The following is a 24,984-nucleotide window of genomic DNA, read 5'->3' as shown; positions in this document are numbered from 1 at the left end:
CATCGCTGCTGATTTATAAAACGATGAGGACAGACTATTGACGAGTTCTCATCCTCTCTTTACCCATGTGCTCATTATCCTGTGTCCTGATTTATCACATCAGCCAAAACAGCGCTATCATTAATATTTTAATGTTTACAAAAACACAAATACAGTCACTGAAGAAAACAAGTTTTCACCGCTCTGGTTTCAGATGTCCAGGAGGCTACTTGGTAAACATGAAAGTAAATCTTGGCTTCCATATTTTTATTCCTTGACTCTAGCTTTGTGTGATTCACAGTTTACTTGCGTACTTGTAATAAGAGCCGTGTGCCGGACATCATACAGGTGCACGAATAGAAAGACTGTTTGGATCCTAAAGGTTTGGTTCGTGTGGATTAGGTGTAGATATCACAAAGAAAATCATGATCAAGATCTTAAAGATAACCTGTAAACACACACTCACGGTGTACAAGAACAGCTTCTTACTGCAGCAAAACAATGTTCTGTAAACTTCTCCATAAAGCTACTTGTGCAATAACCATTAACCTGACAGAGATGAGAGATGGATCAAAATGTTGTCTAAATCGGGAAAGTCTGGGGGCTCCAAAGCAAGTTTTATTTCAGGGAAAAGCCTAGCTTCTTCTATGCAACGTGTCTTATCGATTTAATTGATTATCGTGGCTCAAAAGTCCACACAGTTGAGAGGATCGCTGTTTTCAGAGTCCATCCATTTTCGTTCCTGGTTTTGCCCATCGTTGTGCAGCTTAGGAGACCGGGCCGGTCGCAGGGCTGAAAGTCTTTGGACCGTGGAGAGCACGGACACTCCACGCCGAAAGGACCGGGCTGGATTTAAGGTCAGGAGCTTCCACAGTGTGCGTGTTAAACCTGCAGTGAGGGTGGGGCTTGGCTGCCCACGGTCCAGACTCTGGACTCGGAAATCCCTTCCTGCTCTCCACCTGCCGCCGGGCACAGGTTAATGGATAAACTTCCTACCTGCTGAACCAACATCGAGATCCGTCGAGTGCCCGGAAGATTCACTTTACCCGATAAAAGGGCCGTCGGACGAGAACAACAACGACACAGGTGTCGGTAGCGGGACTCATGTTTCTGAAAGCCGCTGCGAGCATCAAAGTAACTTCAGGTTTCCACCGTCGAGCAGCTCCACTTTTCTTCTGACCAGAGTTGGCACACGAAGGACTTCAGGGTGCTTTGCGTCGGGTTAGCACCCGGACATGGACCGGTACAGGTACTTTATTTTTAACCAGAAGGGCGTGCTCGGCCTCGGTATCCTCCAGGTGGCTTGTGCTGGTCTCTGTGTGGTCTGCGGGCTCATGGACGCTGTTTTTCGCAAGGACACTCCGCTGAGTACCACCAGGACGCCGCTGTGGGGAGGACTGGTGAGACTAACGGGCATTCAGTATAACACAAACCCGCAGGACACCTGCCTGTTCGGGTATAAAACTAAACGGGTTTCGTCACTTAGATCTCCCGCTAGGATCCTTGTTTTGTCATCACTTTTCTTCTTTTGACCAAAGCTTTAGGCAACGAGTCTAGCGTTCTCTCCGTGAGAAATACACGGAGGATTTCCGCGTGAACAGTGTTAAAGACTTTCTCCCTGCATTTTAAACTCTGTCACTTTCTTTAGATCATGGCCTCTCCAGGTGTGCTGGCGCTGTTTGCCTCCCAGAGGAAGAACCCAGTACTGGTCAGTGTGATGGTTGCCATTTATTCTTGACTGATAACATCAGCAGGACTTTTAGAATGAATGACCGTGTCCGTTTCTCTGGAAAACAAGCAAACAAAAATAACAAGTAACACAACTAACAAGAAAATAAAAATAAAAAGATTCCGCAAAGTAGGAGGAGTAAATTCAGAGTTGTACTTTAGTTAAGGTGTTGGTGCATCTCTCACATTCGCATTAAAGGCCAACCATGCACCTTTGCTGAACTCATCTGTTATTTGATGCCTGGCCACCATTGTTATGTTTGTCCCCCACACTGCACTCTGAGCACTACAGCCAGTGAAACTTCACACAGATACAAGTGTGTGATGGGTGTTACTTCAGCAGCCCTGTCACAATAAAGAACCGTTTAAGGACCTCTGGTTAAAACTTGGATTTGGGCCTTTCCTCACCTGCCAACCTGCTAATGTTTACATATTAAATCTGCCACCAGCAGGTTCCTGTTCAGTCCATCAACAGGGCTTTGGACTAAAAATAAATTATTTGGATTATGATGGTCAAGGATGCAAGGGACCAGGCGAGGTAGATGCAGATGGTCCAGTGTGGAAGAAGAAAGTTTATGATGTACTTAATTTATTTTCCTCTTCAGACAACATGTTCTCTAATCGAACTCTAACAAACCGATACCCCGCCCTACACCTAATTCTAAACCAATACAAAACTCATACAGCTCTTTGGAGCGCTGTAAGAACCAGCAAGACTGTATTCACTTTCTAAAAATGTCCTTTCTCCAATGGTTTGAAACTCAAACTTGGCTTCATTAAAAGGTAGTCGTACACACATAAGCACAGAGTCCTCTTTCTTTGGCTGAACTTGTGTGTCTGTCCTCAGGTGAGTGTGATGGTGGTGGCCTCAGGCCTGTCTGTTTTGGCTGCAATCATCATATCAAGTTACTCCTGTCTGACCCTCACCTATGGGCAGGAGGATAAAGAGGTCTTCCATCACCACAACAGTCCTGAAGTGGTAACCTGCACACACACAATCACTGTTTTAATCAGTGACTCATTTCTTGACGAAGTCAGTTGTAGTAAATAAGACCTGGTTGCATTTCATCAAGAACTAACAGGTCCTGCTGTTGTGAATGACCAGCTTGAGGTGCTTTTACACAACGAGTTTCAGGAACTTTAACTTCTCAAGATCATCTGCAGGGGTAAAGTGGTTGAAACATTCAGGAAAATACGTTCAATCCCTGTCTGCTCCAGTCTGCATGCCAAATATCCTTTGGGAAGATACTGACCCCAGGTTGCTCTCCAGTACATCCATCGGAGTGTGAATGTTAGATAAGAAGTGCTTGTGCAAATGGGTGAATGAGGCAAGTTGCTTTGAGTGCTCAGAGTAGAAAGTGTTATAGGAACAGGTCCATTTATCATGTTCCGGAGGTCTCCAATTATTTTAGATGTGACACTGGTCACCTGCATCTCCTGCACAGTTACTTGTGCAGGAACCTAGCATAACCTTTCTGAATGTCCTGACACATTAATGTTGTTCAGCAAACAAACGAATCAAATTCCATGTTTGGGGTTTTTTGTTGTTGTTGTTTTTCTGTTCCTCTGAGTGGGTTGATGATTTACATATTTACCAGCAGCTCATGTTAGCATGCCTTTAAGCTCACATCTTCCAACAATGTCAGAGGCGTCCTATTGGAGAGGGAAACCTTGCTATGCGCTCTCCTGATGTGATCTTGACTCACATCAGCAGCACTTCTGGCCAGCTGTTTCGCAGTAGTGCAGACACTAGGATGAAGCATGGATGTGTGAGTTGGTGTTGCTGCTAAGGATGTGGGACGTCAGTGCTGCCTGTCTGTCACATCCTGATGTTTTTTATATGCCCTCCTTTGTACGACTCTATATATGCAGACTTATCCACAGTTCATGGAAGTTGATTACACACAAACATGTCTTGTGGCTTTCCAGTTTTGTTTTGTTTTTGGGTAGTTTGCTGAAATGTGTAACAAAAATGTCCAACACATGGAGGGATAAATAAATGTGCAGCTTTTTGTTTCGGTGCTGGTGTTTTAGAGAGATAATTTCACTCTGATCTCCCCCCATTTCTTTATTACACACACACTTCATGGCTGTAACATTGTTCGTCTCCCTGCACAGACGTTTGTGCTTCATCGGATGGTGAAAGGTGCCAACGCCACCATCCTGCTAACCTGCGCCATCAGCCTGGTTTTCTCCTCTGTCATCGGCTACATGGGCTGTCACAGCATCCCCTTGTGTGCCTGCTATGATGCCAGAACTGGACTGGTAAGGACAGCATAGTAAAAAATCATAACATGTTTTCATCTCAAATTATTTATTTAGAATGAACAAAAAACACAAAGGTCAAATTTACTCTAATGTGCTGTAATTGTAAGGAACAAGAACCCTGAAAGTCATGATTTCATTTGAAAACGCTAAGATTAAAGCAACATGATAACCCTCACATTAAAATATGAGTAACAGTGTATTTCAGAGGAAGACGACTCTGGTTTTTAACTAAAGAAAAACATGAACTAATAACACGTGCAGAATGTTTTTATGTTGCAAACATACTTGGACAAAGACACGGGTCAGGACTAAATGTGTTTGCCACACAGATTTAAACAAAAAAAGAAGCTACCTATGGTTGTTTTCGTAGGATTGTCCACATTCACTAAGGAGCTGCTAACATTAGCCTAAAATATTAGTTACAGCTTGCTAGTTCCAGCATAGCTCCGCATGTTTCCAGACTAGATGCTGCAGATTTTGGTCCATACTGACAGTTGCAGCAGTTGCTATAGATTTGCCATTTGCACATCCCTGATGCAAATCTCCCACTCTGCCACATCCCTGTAATGGATTGAGGTGTGGTGACTGTGGAGGTGATTTGAGTGCAGCGAACTCGGTGTTACTGAGCTGTTTGAGATGAGCTTTGTGACGCTGTGCAGCCATCAGAAGATGAGCACAGTGAAAGACGACATGGTCAGCTTCATTTATAACGAGTCTCCAAAAGTGTCTCCACCATTACAAGTGGCACCAGCATCCTGAGGAGCAGCTGAAAGCCAGGATGGAGCCGTGCGCAGTTGATAACATTTTGGTGAGTCACTGTGACCTGATCGGCTCATAGGAGCAGCACCCAACGGCGTCTTCTGCTTTAGCCCGTTTGATTCAAAGTTCAACAAGGCTGTGCTTTCTGAGATTCTCTTCGCCACACCTTGGTCATAACGGGTGCTTATTTGAGTTCACGTTGCATCAGTGTCAGATTGAAATAGTCTGGCTCTGATCTCTGGCATCAACAGGGAAGTGCAGCACACTATACATTTACATCAAAAGGGCTTTGGACAGGCGTACCTAATGAAGCGGATCCTAAATGTTTGCAGGAAAATGGCCCAGCTGTTTGAGCTGGTTTATTGATTGTGCGATATCAGCAAGCGCTCTCTGATTAGTTTAACGTCTCATTACAAAGTGCTGTGAATTTCCCAACTGTGGGACTAATAAAGCCTATCTTATCTTACGCGTCTTATGATTATTTTCAAAATGATGGTTCCAGTTGGAGTAAACAAGGCAATTAAGGCCAGATATGATTAAGGGTGGGCGTTGTGGTTGTCAGGTTGCTGCCATATAAGTCCAGCGTGTCTTCATTTCTTAGTTGGGTCCACCCCTTGGTTCTCATGTCCAGTTTCCTAAAACCAAGCTGGTGACGTCTTTAAAAAAAACCCTTTACTAACCAGTGTGACATAATCACAGTGGGGTTCTCACGAGGCCACACCTGGATGTTCTGTTTTCACTTCAGTTTGTTCACTATGTGTCGTGTGTGTGTTTTCAGGAGAGCCTGGTTCCTCAGTGTGATCCCGGGGACACGGAGATGTGCACTTTGCAGAGTAAGCTTTAAATGTGGATCCTGTGTTAGGAAATTTTCTCAATAATCAAGGTGAACCCAGCATATAACATTTTAATGTGGTGGATTTAGGTTAAGTGTGTGTTGGTGTTTTATCACCAAACAATGATAACAAAGAAAGAAATTTCAGACACTACTCAGGAAATCTCACCATGAAGCCTCTGACAGAGAATGAGACAATCATGTACAATGAAGCAGCAGGTTCAAAGGTCACGGGGGCATCCACATTAGTGTGCTGCTCTGTCAGGTTTGTGTAGCAGTGTGCCTGATTGGTCTCTAGTGGTAAAAGGAAGTAGCATGAGCACTCTTCCTCTGAAACATATTCATTAATCTTTTTTCTTGTACTTGTCACATGAAGCATTGTGGGAGGGGCTTGAATCTAATCTGCAAAACAACAGCATCGTTTTTCTGATGCCAAACAACATAGGCTGAGCGGGCCACCATTATGATCCAGAGACTTCTAATAAACGTCCCACCCATTAACTAGTCGCGCCTTTATGCACCACAAACTCAGGGGACCTAAGTCTCGCCCGTGTTTCTGTTTTTTGTTGTCCAACTCTCAGCAGTCCTGTAATGAAGTTCTCATGTGTGTCCAGCAGGAGGAGACAACAGGCTGTTTAACTCTCCAGCTCAAACGACTCACAAAGACGATCCAGAAGAAGAGGAGGGTTCCTCCAACCTGCCCCCATACAGCAGACTGACCTGACACCATGCCTGTTGGGGACTTCATACTCCTGCTTGCTTCCTTCTGACTGCAGGTTCATTATATTTAAAGCTAAAGTCTATGGGTTTACTTCTGAGCACAGGCAGAGGCGGAATTACATAATTCAAGTGAAGCTCAAGATGCCAAGTCTTGAAAAACAGGACTTTTTACAGATCTGTTGGAGAGACACGAATTGTTGCGCTGTGGGAGTTTCTTTTGGTTAATGGCCTCACAATTCCACAGTCAGACTCATTTAAACTTGCCAAAGCCTGAACACCTGTGTGTGCGTCGTGTCAGTACTTTCATGTTTAATTCTTTTTACGCTGTGTGAATGACTTTTGCTCTGACTTAATATATTTGATATGTATGCATTAAATACAAATTGGACTGAACTGTTGGAGAGCTGAAACATTATTGCACATAAAACCACAGAATCTCCCTTTTTCTCCACCAGTTTAATGGATTTAATTCATTTCTTTCGGCCCATTTACAGTAAGATATACAGCAATCCTGTCTTGCATCTTTAAAGAACAAAAGTAAACCAAAGGAAGTTACAGTAGAGCCCAGTGTGAAGGCGGACTTGGAATGAAAACAAAGGACACTTTGCGAACAGAAAAAAGCAGCCGAGCCCACAACAATTAAAAGCCACGCAGTGCCCACCCCCCCCATTCCAGTCACATCACTGACAGGCTCCACAGATGCTTGGGCTGTGAACAGCAAGTCCTGAGAGAAAGTGGTGTTTTCATTTACTGTGTGTCTCTAGTGTACCAGCTGTGGTCAGACATGCACAAACTGACACAAAGCCACAAAATGACTCTATGGACACCAGCAAAGGGGCCGTCGCTGCTTGTGGACGGAATGATGGCATTTATTGTAGAATGCTGCCAGACATGCTTAGTATTATATCACAAGCTTATGTGTAATCTAAGTAGCGGATGTAGACATTACTCCACATGTTAAGACACCTGAGCGACGCACTATGAAGTAGGGAAATCCAAGGTCAGCGCAATGTCTGCAATAACAATTTGCCTGATAGTTAATTTTCCCTTTTTTGTAAAGAAAAAACTATTTAAAACTTGAGTCCCGGGTATTTAACCCTTTGATGAACTGTCCTCTTGGAGGTGGTTCCAGAGCAGATTCACATCTCTAGGTCACGCTAGCCAAGGTGTCAATCCTTCATCAGGTGTCCCCCCCTCCCCACCATCCTGTGAGTTGTTATGGTCACACAGACAAAGGTGTGAGTGAGGGCTTAATGACCTGGGAGGGGATCTGAAGAATGCATCGTGGGTGGATGATGGCTGGCGTCACCGCCACCACATTGATACATACTTAACTTATTTGTTTTAATCATCTGATTGGCCAGCAGAATTGTACCCTACACATAAAAAGCAGTATTTAACCAGTATTTCCCGTAAAGGTTCCCGTTTGACTGACTGAGCACATTCCTTATATGTCATTGCTCCTGAATTACAGACAAGATTAGGAATTGGAAAAGCAATAGCGCCATATTTTTGTGGGGCATCTTAGAACATTAGCATCAATCTAAAATGTTTCAAAAAGCCAAAGGTTTTTCAAGATTTATCGATATCTTAACAAAAATGTATTTAAATTTATTTATTAAGCTATAGGTCCTGTTACATTTTATATTCCTGGCAACTTCTGCAATGCCACAATCTCAGTGTTCATCAGCAGGGTATTTAGTCCCAGTTTTTATGTTATAGGAAAACTACAGATCTTGTTTCAGGAAGCAAATCCATTCAAAAACAAAAACCTGGAGAAAAGAGAGTGAAACAGTGCTAGCTCTTTTCAGACTGTGGTACTCTATTGCAGTATACAAAGGTTCATTTAAAGGCCTAATAATAACAACTGCTGCACACAGACTGTACATACATAGTGAAACAAAAACAGAGGAAATTAGCAAACTAGATTAGCAGCTAGATGGTAGCCATGATTTCCTGGATATTTTAGCTCCAATTATGAGGAGCTATATTAAGGCCTGGCATGAAAAAGACTTGATCATTTCCTCACCTTTTATTGGCACAATGTTTCAGTAAAGGTGCGAAAGATAATACCATTTGTTAACTGTCCGCTAATGCTAATGCTACGTTTACAAACAATTTATTAGCAAAGATTTTGCTCAAAAAACAAATTTGAGTTGTCTCGTAATTATGTGGATGGTTTTGTGCTTCCCTGGGACATTTATCAGGACATTAAGTACCAAGTATATCTACTGGTAGCTGTGGTTAGCAATGACTGTACATGCACTGAAAACACCTTAGCAGTTTCCCCCACTGTTAGGAGGAACAGGAAGTGGATTAATATCGTTTTCTCTGAAGCAGCTTCAGCTGTAAAAATAAAAGTGAGCTGACACAGACGGGAGTGGTTCACTAGGTGCGATGCCAGTAGCAGACATCACGGCATGAACTTGATGTTGAATCTTTTTGTTTGGCTGGAAAAGATGTGATGAATTGGTCATAATGGACACATGATTGTTGTACATGCTCCCAGACCCTGCTGTGGTTTGAGGTTGTCCTAATAATTGACAAATAGCTAAAATTTGCCTTTAACTTTACGAAACCACTCTGTAAAACTGTCATTGAAGTAATCATACTTCTTTACTTTCCATCTACTCTTAATATTAAACAAACTTCACTTCGGCATAATAATAAAGTTCATATAGTAGGAGGAAAAAGAAAGGTTGTCCATAACTCAATGAATCAGCCCAAAACCGAGTGGAAAAAACTCCACTTTTTCTATAAAAAGTCAATAATGTGGATATTGTTCCCTCCATGCATTTCATTCCAATTCAGTATTTCAGTGAACTCGTTATGACTAAGTTACACACAGAATATTAATATAAGTGGACAATTTTTTGATCACTGGAGTAAAAGCAACAGGATTTAAAGGCACCCTGTGAAGTTTTCAACTCATAGTTGTAGCCGCTGTTTTTAACGGTCTGCACACTCTGCTAGCACGCGCCCGTTTCTGCTTCTTATAATTAACTTTAGCATTAATGGTGATAACAAGCTAAGAAAGCAAGCAGTTCAGCAAAAACACCCTCAGCTTCTGGAGGGCGACCAATCAGAAGAAAGTGTATGAACAGAGGGGATACACTGGAAATTCAAAGTCCCAGGAATAAAGAATTAAATGTAGTGTTACTTGAGAAAAGTTAGTCTGATGGTGTCCCAGAATAGAAACATAGACCGTGGACTGGGAAGACCAGATCCCATGTGAAATATTCAGAATACTGCATCTGCATATTCACACTCAACATAAACAAAGAGTGAAAATACTATTTAGATGCAAACTTCACATGGAGCCTTTGATGAGACAACTAAAACCAGCCACCTGTGGAGTGTTACACCCACGAGGGGGGCAGAGATAACATGACCAACACCTTTAAGATAATGCAGTCTACAAACATTATAATACCACAGTGACACCGCTCTTCTAACATACAGTCTAATTAAACGGCATGTAGTGCATTACTTTGTAAAGTGCTCTGTTATTTTGACCCTACATATCTGCCTCTACTGAAGGAGTTAAACGAATAATTACTGATTTAATATCAGATTTTTGGCCCCAGTTTTCCAATCATTCATTGGCACAGTTCATTTCCGTGAACCCTGCCAATCCTAGACAGTCACATACTGCCTCAAATGGTTATAAGTCAGTTAAGCACAAGCAGTGAACTAATATATCCTCTACTGGAAACATTCATCTGTTGTTCTGATTGTGAAGCCATTTTTTAAGAACAATTTTCTCTTTTTTGACATCCGTTCTTCGCTCTGCCCCGTCTGCCTCCAACCTCATCAGCCATCAGCCACCTTGGGCCGAGCTCGTCTCCTTCTATCCTCTCCGTTAGCCTATCTCAGCAGCTGGTGCAGCCCCAGCTCCTGGTCCCGTCCCCCCCATCATCCTGCCCCCTGTTTAGGTTGATGGTTCCCCCTGATGCCTCAGGGGGCTGGCTGAGCACCAGGGGCTTCTGAGACTTCAGCTTATGGGCGACTGTCATGAAAATAGCCTCGACATGGTCACTATTTCCATAGTTTCTGTCTCCTTGGCTGTTGGGATTCTTTGCAGATGTCTCAAACAGCGGCATGGAGTGGGCGTCTGCGAACTGTTGAGCCAAGTCCGTGTTTACTTGCACGGAGTCTTGGAGGTCACACTTGTTTCCGACTAAGATCCTGGGTACCTCTGTGCCCAGTGCATGCTGCTTGCACTCTTCGATCCAAGCAGGGAGGCTGTGGAAGCTGGCAGCGTTGGTGATGTCATAGACAAAGACAACAGCGTGCACGTTGCGGTAGTAGTGCTGCACCATGGACTTCCTGAAACGCTCCTGGCCTGCAGTGTCCCACAGCTGGATCTGTACGAGACAATACAGAAGTGAAATCCTGCCAGAAGACAAGCAGTGATGTCATTTACTCACAAATTACATTCATTATTATAATAAGATTATTATTATTATACCGTTTTTCTAATCTTACTGACTGCTCCAAGTGGTTTTAGTTAGAACAGTCCAAACTAGAACTGTGTTTTTATCCATATTATTGTGTCACTAAGTTCTACTGTCAGCCAAAAACCATTACAAACACAACACTGACACACTGTTTCTACATTGTTGCAGGTCTCATGATCTGTGCATCAGTATTAGAAATTAGGGAAGAGTCAGTTAGTCTTGAAATGTGGCTGTCATTGTTAATGCCAGTTAACTGAATTAACTGCCAACTGGAGATACCACAGCAGCTGTTCTTATTGTATTACTTCCTATGATGACGTATGTGTCGCTGGCACTCCTGTAGTGCAGTGCCTGCAATTGTGCAGCCACAGCAAATGAAGCCCTTTACGATCACACTTATGCAACACAGAAATCCAAATATCTGTGCAGATCATTGATGCAGCTAGCTCATTAACTGAAATACCTGGTCTAAATATGTGTTCAAAGTTCTTTCTCTTATAAAGACACCCCCCCCCCAAAAAAAGGTCAGATTAAGTGGTACATTGTTCTAAAGTGAGCGCAGTGGAATAGGCGAGGTTAATGAACTCAACAACTTCTTCAACAGGTTTGACCAGCCCACAACCCCCCCACCCTCACCCTCACCTTCACTACAGAGTCCTCTCCCCACTCTCCTGCCTCCCTCGCTTCCCCCCCTTCCTGACACCATGACACCCCCCTCCTCCAATCCCTCTCTCAGCAGCAAGACATCTCCCCCCCTCCCCTCCTCCCAAACATCTCCCAGTGTCACAGTGGATCAGGTCAGGAGACAACTGAGGAAGCTTCGCCCCAGAAAGGCAGCAGGCCCAGACAAGGTGTGTCCTAGGATGCTTAAGGCGTGTGCTGCTGAACTTGGGGAGCCGCTACAACGAGTCTTCAACCTCAGTCTGCGACTGGGGAGAGTGCCCGCCCTATGGAAGACATCCTGCATCGTCCCGGTCCCCAAAAAGAACCGGCCCAATGAGCTGAATGACTTCCGACCGGTGGCACTGACGTCACATCTTATGAAGACTCTAGAGCGGCTCTTCCTCAACTTCCTCCGACCACAGGTACAACATGCCCAGGACCCACTACAGTTTGCATACAAGGCGGGTGTCGGAGTGGAGGATGCCATCCTGTACCTCCTACACAGAGCCCACTCACACCTGGATGGGGGAAAAGGCACGGTCAGGATCCTGTTTCTTGACTTTTCCAGTGCCTTTAATACCATCCGGCCCTGTATGCTTCAGGAAAAACTGAACAGGATGGAGGTGGACCCCTGCCTGGTGGCTTGGATCTCCGACTACCTCACCGACAGACCACAGTACGTCAGGCTGAAGGACATCACGTCTGACACAGTGGTCAGCAGCACAGGAGCCCCACAGGGAACTGTGCTGTCCCCTCTTCTCTTCACCCTGTACACCTCTGACTTCTGCTACAACTCTGAATTATGCCACATTCAGAAGTTTGCAGATGACACGGCCATCATGGGGTGTATCTGGGATGATCAGGAAGAGGAGTACAGAAGTCTGGTGAGGAACTTTGTCGCATGGAGTCACACAAACCACCTGCAACTCAACACCTCAAAGACTAAGGAACTGGTTGTGGACTTCGGGAGGTCCAGAGAAGGTCCACTGCCGGTTCAGATAGAGGGGGAGGAGGTGGAGGTGGTCAACAAGTACAAGTACCTCGGGCTGTGGGTGGACAATAAACTGGACTGGTCATGCAACACAGAGCACCTGTATAAAAAAGCCCAAAGCCGACTGTACTTCCTCAGGAGGCTGAGGTCTTTTAACATCTGCAGGAAGCTCCTGAGGATGTTTTACCAGTCGGTGGTTGCTGGAGTACTTTTCTATGCTGTGGTGTGCTGGGGGAGCAGCACAGCAAAGAGGGACTCATCCAGGCTGGAGAAACTGATCAGGAAGGCTAGCTCTGTGGTCGGCATGAAGCTGGACACTCTGGTGACAGTGGCAGAGAAAAGGACATTAAAGAAACTGATGGACATTATGAACAATGCTGGGCATCCTCTGCACACGGCCATTAACAACCAGAAGAGTCTGTTCAGTGACAGGTTGCTTCTCCCCAAGACAAGAACTAACAGACTTAAAAACTCCTTTGTCCCACACGCCATCAGACTGTTTAACTCCTCCCTGGAGGGGAGAGGGAGGGGAGACAGGGGGACAAAGGAGGGGGGAACAACTAAGCTGTAGTGCCTCTTCACCTCACTGTACAATACCTTGTGCAATACTTTTTGTAAATAGTCAACAGTGCAATAGACTCAATACTTGAAATGTGCAATTCACTTGTATTTTTATTTTTTATTCCTATTTATTCTATTTATCCCCTTTGTATATTTTATTTATATTTGTCTCTGTATTTATATATATATATGTGTGTGTGTGTGTGTGTGTGTGTGTGTGTGTGTGTGTGTGTGTGTGTGTGTGTGTGTGTGTGTGTGTGTGTGTGTGTATATATATAACAGTTCTGTAACTGTAACTTCGGTCGTTGCTGTGCTTTTTTGGAAGTCGAATTTCCCAGAGGAACCCACCCGAGGGATTAATAAAGTTCTATCTTATCTTGTCTTATCTTGTCTTATCTTATCTTATCTTATCTTATCTTAAACATTGGCCACACAAACATACATTTGAGTGGATTTAGGAGCCATTAAAATCTTTGATAATCAAGTCATGTTTTAAATGTTGTAGGAATGTGTGGCACTTTGTAAATATTACTGAAAACAGATTCGTTTGTAAAGAGTGGCTAATGTTAGCAAAGCTAGCAACAGCAACCTTTCCTTCTTTACAGGCTCACAACTGTACAGACAAAATCAACATGGTGTGGACCAAACTGTTGAGGCAGTAGAGTGCAGTAAAAAAAATTAGAATCACAATTGACAGAACATTTTACTCAACTCGATTAACATTCTTTTATACGCTTGTCTTCCTGCATGGTCAGTGACTGTGTAATGCTTATCTATAGCCATTTTCCACTAGTACCTACTCCGGTCGGCTCGACTCGACTCTGTTGTTAGGGTTTTCCATTAGCTGGTACTACCTGGTACAAGATACCTTTTTAGTACCTTCTCGGTTGGGGTTCCATACCAGCCAGGTGGTCTGAAAATGTGACGTCAACAGACTGCATACCAAATATTGGCTAGTCAGTGGCACCACTTCTAAAACCAGATCAAAGTGAGGTTATTGTACTTGCTCCTAAAAATCTTAGAAATATGGTATCTAAGCAGGTTCTTACTCTGGATGGCATTACCTTGGCCTCCAGTAACGCTGTGAGGAACCTTGGAGTCATTTTTGACCAGGACATGTCCTTCAAACAAACTTCAAACAAATATGTAGGACTGCTTTCTTCATTGTGTGTAATATGTGCACCAACATCTCTAAAATCAGAAATATCCTGTCTCAGAGTGACGCTGAAAAACTAGCTCGTGCATTTATTACTTGCAGGCTGGACGACTGTAATTCATTATTATCAGGAAGTCCTAAAAACTCACTGAAAAGCCTTCAGCTAATCCAAAATGCTGCAGCAAGAGTCCTGACAGGGACTAGAAAGAGAGAGCAGATTTCTCCTGTTTTGGCTTCCTGTTAAATCCAGAATTCAAAATCCTGCTCCTCACATACAAGGTCTTAAATAATCAGGCCCCATCTTATCTTAATGACCTTGTAGTAGAGTTGGATGTCTCGAGACTGGTCTTGGTCTTGAGAAAACTTTTACGTGGTCTTGGTCTTGTCTCAGTCTTGCTGTCTCAGATCGACATAGTGCTCCAATCCCTCCATTAGAGCAGGGCGATATGGCCAAAAATATTTATCACGATATATATTTGAAAATTTGCGATAACGATATAACCGACGATATAATTGATGCGAGACAAAATACAACTCCACAACATTACTAGCGCAAAAAGACAACCTTCCATTTATTTTCACTTAAACAAGAAGCTGGTTTTTATGTACATTAAAGCTTTATAAAAATGTAACAGTACAAATGCAAATTGCTTGCTGAAAGTTTAACCAAAAGGCATTTCCACTAGAAATGGGCTGACATGTCCTGAGCATAACCATGTATAATATCCACTGAAGTTAAAAAGAGGTGCTTTGCAACATTAAACTGCAGTGTGCAGTACGCATTTTTCGGACCATAAGGTGCACGGGATTATAAGGCACATTAAGTGAAACAAAGCAGTCAGATAAATCAAACTTTATTAAACTCATTCTTCTTGCTTCCTCCACTTCTGTACCATTGATTCCTTAATGTTGAATTCTCTGGCAGCTGCTCTATTCCCATGTTGTTGCAGTATATTAATGACTAACCTCGTATTGTGGATGGATTATCTCAGTTGTTCTCCTGACTGAAGTTTGGTCCGTTTACAGCATCCTGCCATGCGATTGCATTTGTCTCTAACCATGAAGAACCTTCACGTTAACTTTTATAAGTGGAAAAGTGTTAGTGTTCGTCCTCCAGCTTCACTGTTTATGTTATGCTAACATAGCTGTGTCGCTAGCGATCACGTAGCACATCATTATATACTAGCTAGCCCAACTTCAGTAACCCTACAAACGTCACTGCTGTTTAGTTTCCTGTCTTCATTTATGTTGCAAGTGATAGCAGAGCTGTACGTTTGATTTTTTTCAGAAATCTCTCAGTCAGAACATGCATTATCATGCTTAGGTAACTAGCGAAACTAGCGAGCTAACTTCCGCTAGCTTCCTGCTAACTTCTAACTCCGTTAAATGTAATAACTTTTGTTTTCATGGATGCCTGGAAGTTAAACTTTATAGTTACACCTCGTAAAGCAGCAATGCTGATCGTTTTATTAAAGATGAAAGAATTTAGACAGTTTTTAACTCTAAGTGATGCTGCAGTGTTGTTTGACCTGAAAGATACGGAGTTTAGGACCCAGATTACTCCCAGATTTAAGAGCATCTTAGTCCGACAAATACGACAATAACAACGGCCGCTTTCATGTTCTGCAAAAAAATGTGCTTTGTTGTGTATCTGACGGACAAACACCAAACCAGTTCCACATCACGGAAGTTACACCATTTTTACAAACCAATTCTGGTTCATCAGTTTCACTCAACAATCGGCCATGTGCGTATGAAAACAAAGGCACTGCGCATGCGCGTTTTACTCCCATTCTATCGCGATATTTCATTTTCCTATCGTTGCCTAACATTATACCGGTATTACCGTGAACGGTATAATATGGCCCAGCCCTACCCTCCATATTGTGGCCAATCACATGCGAGGATATAGGATAATATCATTATGTGAAAAACAGAGAGGGTGAGAGACGCGACAGTCAAGTGGAGCGTGCGTCTGTCCTCTCGGTAAGTCTTGGTATTGGTCCTGGTTTAGGCGGTCTTGACTACAAGTCTACCTTATAGTAACATATATTTTTTAAACCTGGCAACGAGGCTTTATAAATAACAACGTGGCCCCCACATGTGACAAATAGCCATAGACTAAGCAATAGGTATATCATTGCTCAACGTCCTCCATTGTTGTGGTGTTCACAACAAATGACATCACAGGACTTTTGGCCAGTTCGTGGACGAGTTGAAAATTCCGACTTCAACTGGAAAACACTACATGATTTAAAGGAGACAGAATTTAGAAAGAAAAGATGGGCAAGAGTACTTCAATTAGATCTTCTGAATGTTGGTTTTCATTTAATATCGATTAAGTGCCCATGGCTGATGTCACGATGACTACGTCCATCGTTTATATACAGTCTGTAATCACTTGCCTACAGATGAGAACTTGTAACAAGGATTAAATAGTGCTGTTTCAAAGTGACCATCCAAATGATCCTAATGACCTGCACATCAGGGTTGGTATCCAGTGAGGTCGAAGTAAAACATGTCCCAAGTACTACAGAAGGCATTTTTTACATAGCTGCTGCAGTGGACCTGATCAGAGGCCCACTGATAAGACCTGCCACTAGCTGTCAATCACCATATAGCATAAACCGTTTTGTGTTGTCGTTGAACCTTGAAGTCCAGCCAAGACACCCTGAGGAACTGGATGTGTAACAATGAAGCTCCTCTGCAGTACACACCTTGATATTTTCGCCGTCAATCTCGACCAGTCTCTCCCTGAAGTCCACCCCGATCGTGGCCTCGGTCTTCTCGGGGAACTTGCCGGCACAAAAGCGGTAAGTGAGACAGGTCTTCCCGACCCCGGAGTCCCCGATGACGATGATTTTGAAGATGCGGGTCCTCGGCGGTGGAAGACTGGAGCTCGTCAGGGAGCTGGAGAATTCAGCTGACGACCCGCTCTCCGCCATATCACAACGAAGAGCTGGACGACTCTGGGCTCAGTGTCCACTAGCTGTCAGTTATCAGGCTCCACTGCAGCTACTGCTCGGTCTGAACTCAGGCGGTTACAGGACGAGAAGAGCAGCTGCTGCGTGAGCCATCTTTAGAAAATGTCAATGTATACACTGATCTTTGTCTCTAAACGAGCGCATCCCTGTAAACACTCCTATCCGCAGCCTACCTAGGAAGACACGTTCAACGTAGTCCAAACAACGTGGCGTCTCGCGAGATTGTATTTTACGTGAGGTTCATGTCCAGTGAGAAATAATGTAAAAATGAACTTCATATAAGAAACCTCTAATCACTAAAAAAGGACACTGAATTTAACCGGTCATCCATGAGCTGTGTGGGAAATGCATAAAGATTGGGATCACTGAATTACGTCAGAAATCTTGAAGGGACAAAAACAGATAGCAGAGGATGGTTTCGATCCATCGACCTCTGGGTTATGGGCCCAGCACGCTTCCGCTGCGCCACTCTGCTGCAGCTGAAGACAGTTGACTGTTACGTGTATTCGTTTTAAAAAAAAAAAGCATGAAAAAGGACTAGGTTTAATTTCCGAGTTCAGACTCCGCTTCAGGTCCCAAAGTCAAACACACACTGCGGCATCACTGAGAGTTAAAAACTGTCTAAATTCTTTCATTTTTTAATAAAATGATCAGTGTGGCTGATCTTTTTATTTAATGACCATTCGAGCTCGAATGCACATTGGATGTGCTTTTGGCAGACTGAAAGCGCGGTTCGGGGCATTGTGGACATTAATCTAAATGCCCCCGCGCGATGCTTGGGTTTGTTTAGCTAAACGGCCCTAAACTGTTTCCCATTCATTCTCTATGGTAGCGCTAAAGCACTACGGGTGTGATATATTTTTGGCCACTACGGTCTTCCGGCGCTGTTGCGAGTTTGAGATGCGGCGGCACTTTGAAAAAATCTCCTCTTTTACGTTTCGGGAGAGAAAACAAGTAACTCACCTCTCGCAACACATCCCAACGCTCCTCATTCATTGATCAAAGGTAAGAAACGTCGTTTGAAATAAGAATAAACAAACAGAATACATTTACAGCTGTATATTACAGGTAATAGGCGTGTTGCGATTGCATTTACGAAGCATCCATCGCTCAGTTAAATAAATTGCGTGTTTCATTGACGTGTTTTACTGTTAAATAAACTTTGTAGGTTTCTGACTGCTGTGACACTGACATTACTATAATGTGGTACAATTAAATAACCGATAAGTGTCTTGTTATGAGATGACATGCTAAATGACTGAACCTGCTTAAAAAATGTATTGCTTTCATCTTGTAATGGGCAGTAATCTTATCAATGCGAAAATCTATTTTGATATCTCTCTAACATGAGCAATGCCCACTCGTGTATGAATAAACACGATAGCTTAAATAGATATGTTGATAATCTACCAGCAATTCTTATGTGCCATGACTGCTAAGCAGTTATCACAAATTTTGCAGATAATCATTCAACCATGAAAGGTTTTTATTTACAGACAGAACAGTTTGTTATACCTGGAGGAAAAAACAATTTTATCGCAAATGTTGTCAATGTTCTTTCAAATTGTGTCTCGTTATTGTTCTCCTGCATCCTGCTGTCTAAACCAAGCAGCAAGATTATAACCTGGAATGTCTTTGTTTCTGTTTGGAATCAATTTTGTTTAATATAATTGTTTATTTTTTCACTGCATGTCAAGATGCACAAAGGTTTGTTGCGCCATATCCAGGGAAAATCTCTGTGGCGTTCCGCAAGAGGCCACTTGGATACCTCGTCAAAAGAAGCTCGACGGATTAAAAATGACCCCAAGCTTCAGGACAAGTCTGCACCTGTGAGGGAAGACGATGCTCTGACTGTCATCTATCAGAGAGGAGGCGATGCCTCCAACATGAAGGAAGTGCAGGGAGAGTACATCCTGCAGTTTGGAAAATATAAAGGGAAATCTTTCCGGTGGCTTCTGGAGAATGATGTCGGGTACACCATGTACCTGATCAAAGATCTCAGGAAAGAAGTGGATGCAGGGACCTCTTTGGAAGAAGGGCATGGCAAGGAGAGCTTGCATTCATTTGTACAGTATACCCTCAGCTTTGCAGAGATAAAAGCTCTTCTGGACTATGAGGCCAGCAGAGTGAGTGTTGCTGCAGAAGCCTCTGAGGATGATCAGCTGGTTGGCTTTGGCTCATGAGCCAAGAGCACCTGGAAGGAGATTTGGGACGGCAGAGGTGACGGCTATGCAGACCTTATCATGAGGAAGAGCTGCAGTCAAGGAACACGGATGCATAAGCTGCAGCAGTCTGCGCCTGCTTCCACAAATGCTCCAACTAAACCCCTGGGTAAGTTGTTTTAATAATATTTTAATAACAGTGTTGATGTGAAATATAAGTTCATTATATATTTATCTAATTGTTGCCCGCATCATAGGGATGGATGAGGATAAAGACCTGGAGGACGCAATGCTGAGCATGTCACCTGTAAAACTACACATGCAGAGCTGTAAGTACTGCGTTATTACTAAATGTCAGAAGCGATAATTGCTAAGTCTGTTTCTGTCTCATATGTCCCTGTCCTCTGTCTCTGTATAACTAGTCACTGTGCCAGCAGCAGCAGGGTCCACACCCAGAGGAGCTTCAGGAGCAAACACAGGTTTTCAAATGAAAGGTTTCAGAACTGGAGTACAATTGTTTTACATAATAATGGATTGGATTTATATAGCGCTTTTCAAGGCACCCAAAGCACTTTACAATGCCACTATTCACTCACTCTCAACACTGGTGGAGGCAGCTACAGTTGTAGCCACAGCTGCCCTGGGGCAGACTGACAGAAGCAAGGCTGCCATATCACGCCATCGGCCCCTCTGGCCAACACCAGTAGGCGGTAGGGTAAAGTGTCTTGCCCAAGGACACAACGACCAGGACAGAGAGCCCGGGAATCAAACCGGCGACCTTCCGGTTACAGATACGCTTCCCAACCCCCTGAGCCATGGTCGCCCATAATTGCTCTCCAAAGCTGAGCCTGAACTTTTATATATTGTCTTGTTCTTGTTTTGTGTGTTCTGGCCACGTTCTGGCGATGTTCCGCTAATAGTATAGTTGTATGCTGGTGTTAATAGGAAAATTGTACTTAGTAGTCAGTATAATCTTTTAATGATATAAGTTTGCATATGGTAGAATGCTGCATGTAATTATTTGTGTGTAGAAGTATATAGTTGGTGGCATATTGAAAGAATGTCTCATCCTAGGAGGTCTGTAACATTCTAGGGTGTTCACCCCCACATCCTAGGAGCATAGGAGAGGTCGTACCTTGTCTTATTGTTTTACGGTAGGATTAACGTAGCTATGTCAGTTTTAGTCTAAGTGCTTTTTGGTTTGATGAACTGCTGGACTTCGAGACCAGCAGGTTTAGGGAAGTTGTTTATGGGGCCACACTCTGACCACACACACACACACACACACACACACACACACACACACACACACACACACACACACACACACACACACACACACACACCTCTCCACATTCCAATGTAAGGAACAAACGCTCACTGAAGTATAAATAAAGACCGGGGCAGTTTCTCAGCGCGAGTCTCTCAGTCTGGAGGCTGCCCTTGCTAGCAAGAAGTTCTGTGTGTTTCTCTTCTCTGAGTCTTTACTGAAGAAGTGTTTTAGAATATATTTCTTAACAGCTGGCATTATGCTAACTGTCCTGAGGACTCAACCACAAAGGGTAAGTATGTGTTCTTGTTCTCTATGAATGTGTTAAAAACAAGTAGCAGTAGTTACTAACACCTGAATGCATGTTGTTCACTGACTTATACCGCTCCTCCTGCTTCGATGAGAAGAGGTTAAAATGATTTGGTTTGGCATCTCTGTTGCATATAAATAAATTACATTTGTTCTGCAATGAGAAACAGGAGAAGTAAGAGTATGGATGTGTGAGTTCCTACTAACAGCAACACTCACATACAGTGTAAATTATGAAGCTGCTGACACGTTTTCTTGTTGTAGTTCCATCTGCTGCACTGTCCATACCACCGTCCAGTACAACTGCAGAACCTCAGGCATCATCAGCCGATGGTACAAAACAACTATAATGTTTTTCATATAATTAAATGTTCTGTTTATTGTGTCTAGAGTAAAAAAATGTTTCCATTACTCTTTTCGATTACTATACCTGTAGGTGCAGCCTCAAGTGTGAAGAGGAAGTCACCTGCGCCCCTCCCACAGGAGCTGGCATTTCTACTTAAGGAGACCACAGGTCAGTGAAACAGAAAGGTCTGAGTCAAATCCTGGTCCCTCTCTATTTTCATTTACAGTTGATGTTCAGTTAAACGTCTGCTTAAAGCATAGATCATTAATGATAGCATATTATTCACGCTCAGGTTACATTTTGTCATCTTGCTCATAATTTGCACAAATGAATTACAGAATGACTGCATTCATTTGTTTCAGGACCGAGTACAGATGCTGCTTCCACATCTGTGTGCAAAGTGCTGACTTTTGAAGACAGCAGTGAAGATGGTGAGCGTATACTGCATGTCTTTTATTTTTTTCTGTGTATTCCAACAGTAACAATATAAGAGTAGCACTGTTTTGTCAAATATTTACGTTTCAATCCCAGATCCTTCAGCTCAGCCAGCTGTTCCAGTTCCAGTGGCTGGTTATGAGTATGACCTCAGCAGCTGGAATTGTTCTACTCACCAGCAGCTGTGGATGAAGACTGAGCTTCAGGACCTTGGACTGTGGCCTGGGTCTCGACCAGTGCGTCACGCAGGGAACGCGACTTCACTCTGGCGTCTCCCTCCACAGCCTGAGCTCATAGATACAGTGGCTGACCTACCATCGCCAAATTTCTTCCAGCTCCACCCCTTCTTCAGCCTTCTTCTCCAACCTGAGAGTGTTAGTGCTATCATGGTCAGGTTAAGAAACAATTATATCTTGCCATGTCTCCATGATTGCTTTGGTTCACAAGTGGTCTCTGCTGGTGTGGGCAGGCCACGAGTAATTGTTGGCACCAGTGGTCAGTATTACATCCTGTCCTCACGACTCTGCTGCAGGGCTTGTTGCAGGAACTGGTTTGCTGACAATCCACGATGGCTGGAGAAACTGCCCAAAAGGTTTACCAACCTTCTCCCTGCTTTTCTTACATATAAAAAGGCCATCTGCAAGTCTGTTATGGATAAGCTCAGGAGGACTGGGAAATCTCCAGCAGATATTGCAAAACAATTAAATGAACTCATGCACCTCAAGTACGAGCGAGCTCACCTGGCGTACCTCCATGCCACAGAATCGGTCTGGGATTCTGAGGCAGGAGCCCATGGACAGAGGACCATTGGGAAGTTCCTGAGGAAGGAAAATAAGCCACAGGAGTTCAGGTCTTATGAAGACCCACATGCCTGGTGTGGTGTTTCTGTGTCCAGCCATTACCTGACTGACTGCCTGCTCGACGAATTCCGACGTCAACATCCAGTCATATCCAAACTCCTCCAGGCCACATCTTCAGGTCTGACCACACCAGGAAGGTGGCACGAAAAGTCACGCTGGCATCTGGGGTCATGTCCAGTTATTACATAATGAATGAAAACTGGCTGAGTGTTTCGTGGGTCATGGTTCAGTCTGAGACAGAAAGGTCTCAGACTGAACCATGTACCAGGGAATGGCCAAAAGGTACAGTGATGCAGGAGTGGAAAAGGCCGGCTACCACTGGTACCAGTGGACCCGTTCCACTGCCTGAGGCGAGTGGAGTGTACCTCTGAGCATCATCCTCTGTTCAGCACTTTCTGCCAGCTTCTCTCTGCTGCATTCTCAGTGGTTGATCAGGCGGACCTGAAGAGGCTCCAGGATGCTTATAAGTTTTGTGGCATCCATCCTGCTAATCCCACAAAGCAACACATATGGGAGCACTGCAGGATCCAAATACCACAACCCACTGAGCTGCTGAACAGAGCGGAAAAGATCCTGAATCATTTTCACCTGGCCACAGACCCCAACAATGTCCCACTCTTCAAGCCATCCATGCTGAAGACGTGGTGCATTCAGAGAGTCCACATTCTGCGTGGCTGCCTCAGTGACCCTGAACTCTCAGAGGGTGTAATGTTTAGGTACGGTGGGACTCTTCAGCTTAACCATGTCCCTGGTGAAGGTGCCAAGGTCCCCATCTGGATTCCTGTCCGAGGCACTTCACAGCAGGAGGGTTATCATTTCCACCAGGCCCAGTGGATTACCGGGACTCATGTATCCAATGAACTATTCCAAGTCCAGGGCATGACAGGGGTGGCACGATGGAACTACCAAAGACTGGTGGACCTTAAGCATCCAGGTGTCATTCTCCCTTCTGTTTTTGATCCAGCTCTAGTGGTGGAGTTGAATGCAGCCTCCAGAAGAGTGACTGATCAGGAGAAGTACCCTGCACTTCACCTCTCTGACAGAGACACTGGAGAGCGATTTGGGCTTGAACACAGAGAGCCAGGCTGCCGTCCAGTCCCTCTGAACTGGGACAAACACAAAACCCTGAGAAAAGATGAACCGGCTGCCCTTCAGCCCCCATCCTCTGTTCCAAAATCTGTGGCTGCCCAACTTCAGGTTCCAGCAGCAGGACCCTCCTCCAGCCTGGCACCGCTAGGTGTGGCATCCCCCACACCAGCACCACCTGTCACCCACCCTTTCTCTGGTGCACTTTTAAAGCAGGAGTTAGCATCAGAAGACACCCAGCAACCTACAACAGTCATGGGTAAGTTAACATAGTGGTATTGTCAAACAATTCCGTGTACTTACTATTATTAAGTGTGCCTATGCGAAGGCACACTTATTACTATTGCTCGGATTTATTAAGTGTGCCTATGCGAAGGCACACTTATTACTATTGCTCGGATTTATTATTATTGTGTGGATGCTTTAAGCATCCACACTATTGAGTTCCTGTTTCTCTTTATTCTTTATTATTGTGTGGATGCTTTAAGCATCCACACTATTGAGTTCCTGTTTCTCTTTATTCTTTATTATTGTGTGGATGCTTTAAGCATCCACACTATTGAGTTCCTGTTTCTCTTTATTCTTTATTATTGTGTGGATGCTTTAAGCATCCACACTATTGAGTTCCTGTTTCTCTTTATTCTTTATTATTATTATTATTATTGTGTGGATGCTTTAAGCATCCACACTATTGAGTTCCTGTTTCTCTTTATTCTTTATTATTGTGTGGATGCTTTAAGCATCCACACTATTGAGTTCCTGTTTCTCTTTATTGTGTGGATGCTTTAAGCATCCACACTATTGAGTTCCTGTTTCTCTTTATTCTTTATTATTATTATTATTATTATTGTGTGGATGCTTAAGCATCCACACTATTGAGTTCCTGTTTTTCTTTATTCTTTATTGTGTGGATGCTTTAAGCATCCACACTATTGAGTTCCTCTTGGGACTTCCGTACACTTTTTGGCACTTAACTACTTCCACAATTTTCAGCCGATTTTCACCGTTCAAATTTTAAAATATTCTGCTATTTCTGCTAATTCCTGCTATGTCTTTTGGTATTTTTCACTATTATACTTTTTAAAATATTAAGCTTAATTTGTCCCATTGAAATGAATGGGAAACTTCTGCAATTTTGCTAAAATTTGCTTGTTTCTGAAACTTAACTACTTCCTCATATTTTCACGTAGAACAACCATTCAAACTTTAAAATGTTCTCAAATTATTGGGCTATTCAGGTATGATTCAGCTTTTTCAAATCTTTTACCGTTTTACCTTTATGCCTCTTAAAGTTTTCAGTTGCAAAATTGTGATTTTTCACAAAATACATGCGTTGTTATGGTTGCTATGCACTTGGCTTCCAGTGTGCCACTGAAGGTTTTGCAGTCTTCTCTTCATGTCCGAACAACTTCTTG

General features: G+C 43.5%; 2 protein-coding genes and 1 pseudogene across 5 annotated transcripts in view; 2 read left to right on the top strand and 1 right to left on the bottom strand.

Moving 5' to 3' along the window:
• The first annotated feature begins 36 nt into the window (after window positions 1-36).
• On the top strand, window positions 37-6,694 carry LOC146676749 (uncharacterized). Of its 3 annotated transcripts, none has more exons than XM_085414905.1 (6): window positions 37-1,379; window positions 1,628-1,687; window positions 2,555-2,686; window positions 3,826-3,972; window positions 5,513-5,567; window positions 6,184-6,615. In XM_085414905.1, exons 1-6 carry the CDS (start codon window positions 1,215-1,217, stop codon window positions 6,288-6,290), a joined length of 666 nt encoding a protein of 221 aa, XP_085271031.1. In that variant the 5' UTR covers window positions 37-1,214; the 3' UTR covers window positions 6,291-6,615. The 3 variants fall into 3 exon arrangements, with proteins under 3 accessions (XP_085271031.1, XP_085271022.1, XP_085271040.1); XM_085414896.1 differs by having other exon boundaries at window positions 6,181-6,615; XM_085414914.1 differs by lacking the exon at window positions 2,555-2,686 and having other exon boundaries at window positions 6,181-6,694.
• A 60-nt stretch (window positions 6,695-6,754) lies between these two features.
• Window positions 6,755-17,298, bottom strand: rab33ba (RAB33B, member RAS oncogene family a). The gene is made up of 2 exons (XM_085414886.1): window positions 16,835-17,298; window positions 6,755-10,653 (listed from the first exon to the last, which is right to left on the bottom strand). The coding sequence occupies exons 1-2, from the start codon at window positions 17,060-17,062 to the stop codon at window positions 10,159-10,161; spliced, it is 723 nt and encodes a 240-aa protein (XP_085271012.1). The 5' UTR covers window positions 17,063-17,298; the 3' UTR covers window positions 6,755-10,158.
• A 424-nt stretch (window positions 17,299-17,722) lies between these two features.
• The window catches only part of LOC146676746 (uncharacterized), a 67,437-nt pseudogene continuing 60,175 nt past the window's right edge, over window positions 17,723-24,984 (top strand). The window contains exons 1-8 of the transcript XR_014907832.1: window positions 17,723-18,106; window positions 18,799-19,432; window positions 19,521-19,592; window positions 19,686-19,742; window positions 21,107-21,175; window positions 21,279-21,356; window positions 21,551-21,619; window positions 21,720-23,828. The product of XR_014907832.1 is annotated as an uncharacterized LOC146676746 (transcript). The remainder of the gene's footprint in view (window positions 18,107-18,798; window positions 19,433-19,520; window positions 19,593-19,685; window positions 19,743-21,106; window positions 21,176-21,278; window positions 21,357-21,550; window positions 21,620-21,719; window positions 23,829-24,984) is intronic.

The sequence above is a fragment of the Rhamphochromis longiceps genome, linkage group LG2 (genome assembly GCF_057381845.1).
Source record: "Rhamphochromis longiceps isolate RC_006_pf linkage group LG2, R_longiceps_female_GT1.1, whole genome shotgun sequence".
NCBI lineage: Eukaryota > Metazoa > Chordata > Actinopteri > Cichliformes > Cichlidae > Rhamphochromis > Rhamphochromis longiceps.
The sequence above is the reverse complement of the archived record's forward strand: the minus strand, read 5'-3'. Positions and strand labels throughout refer to the sequence as shown.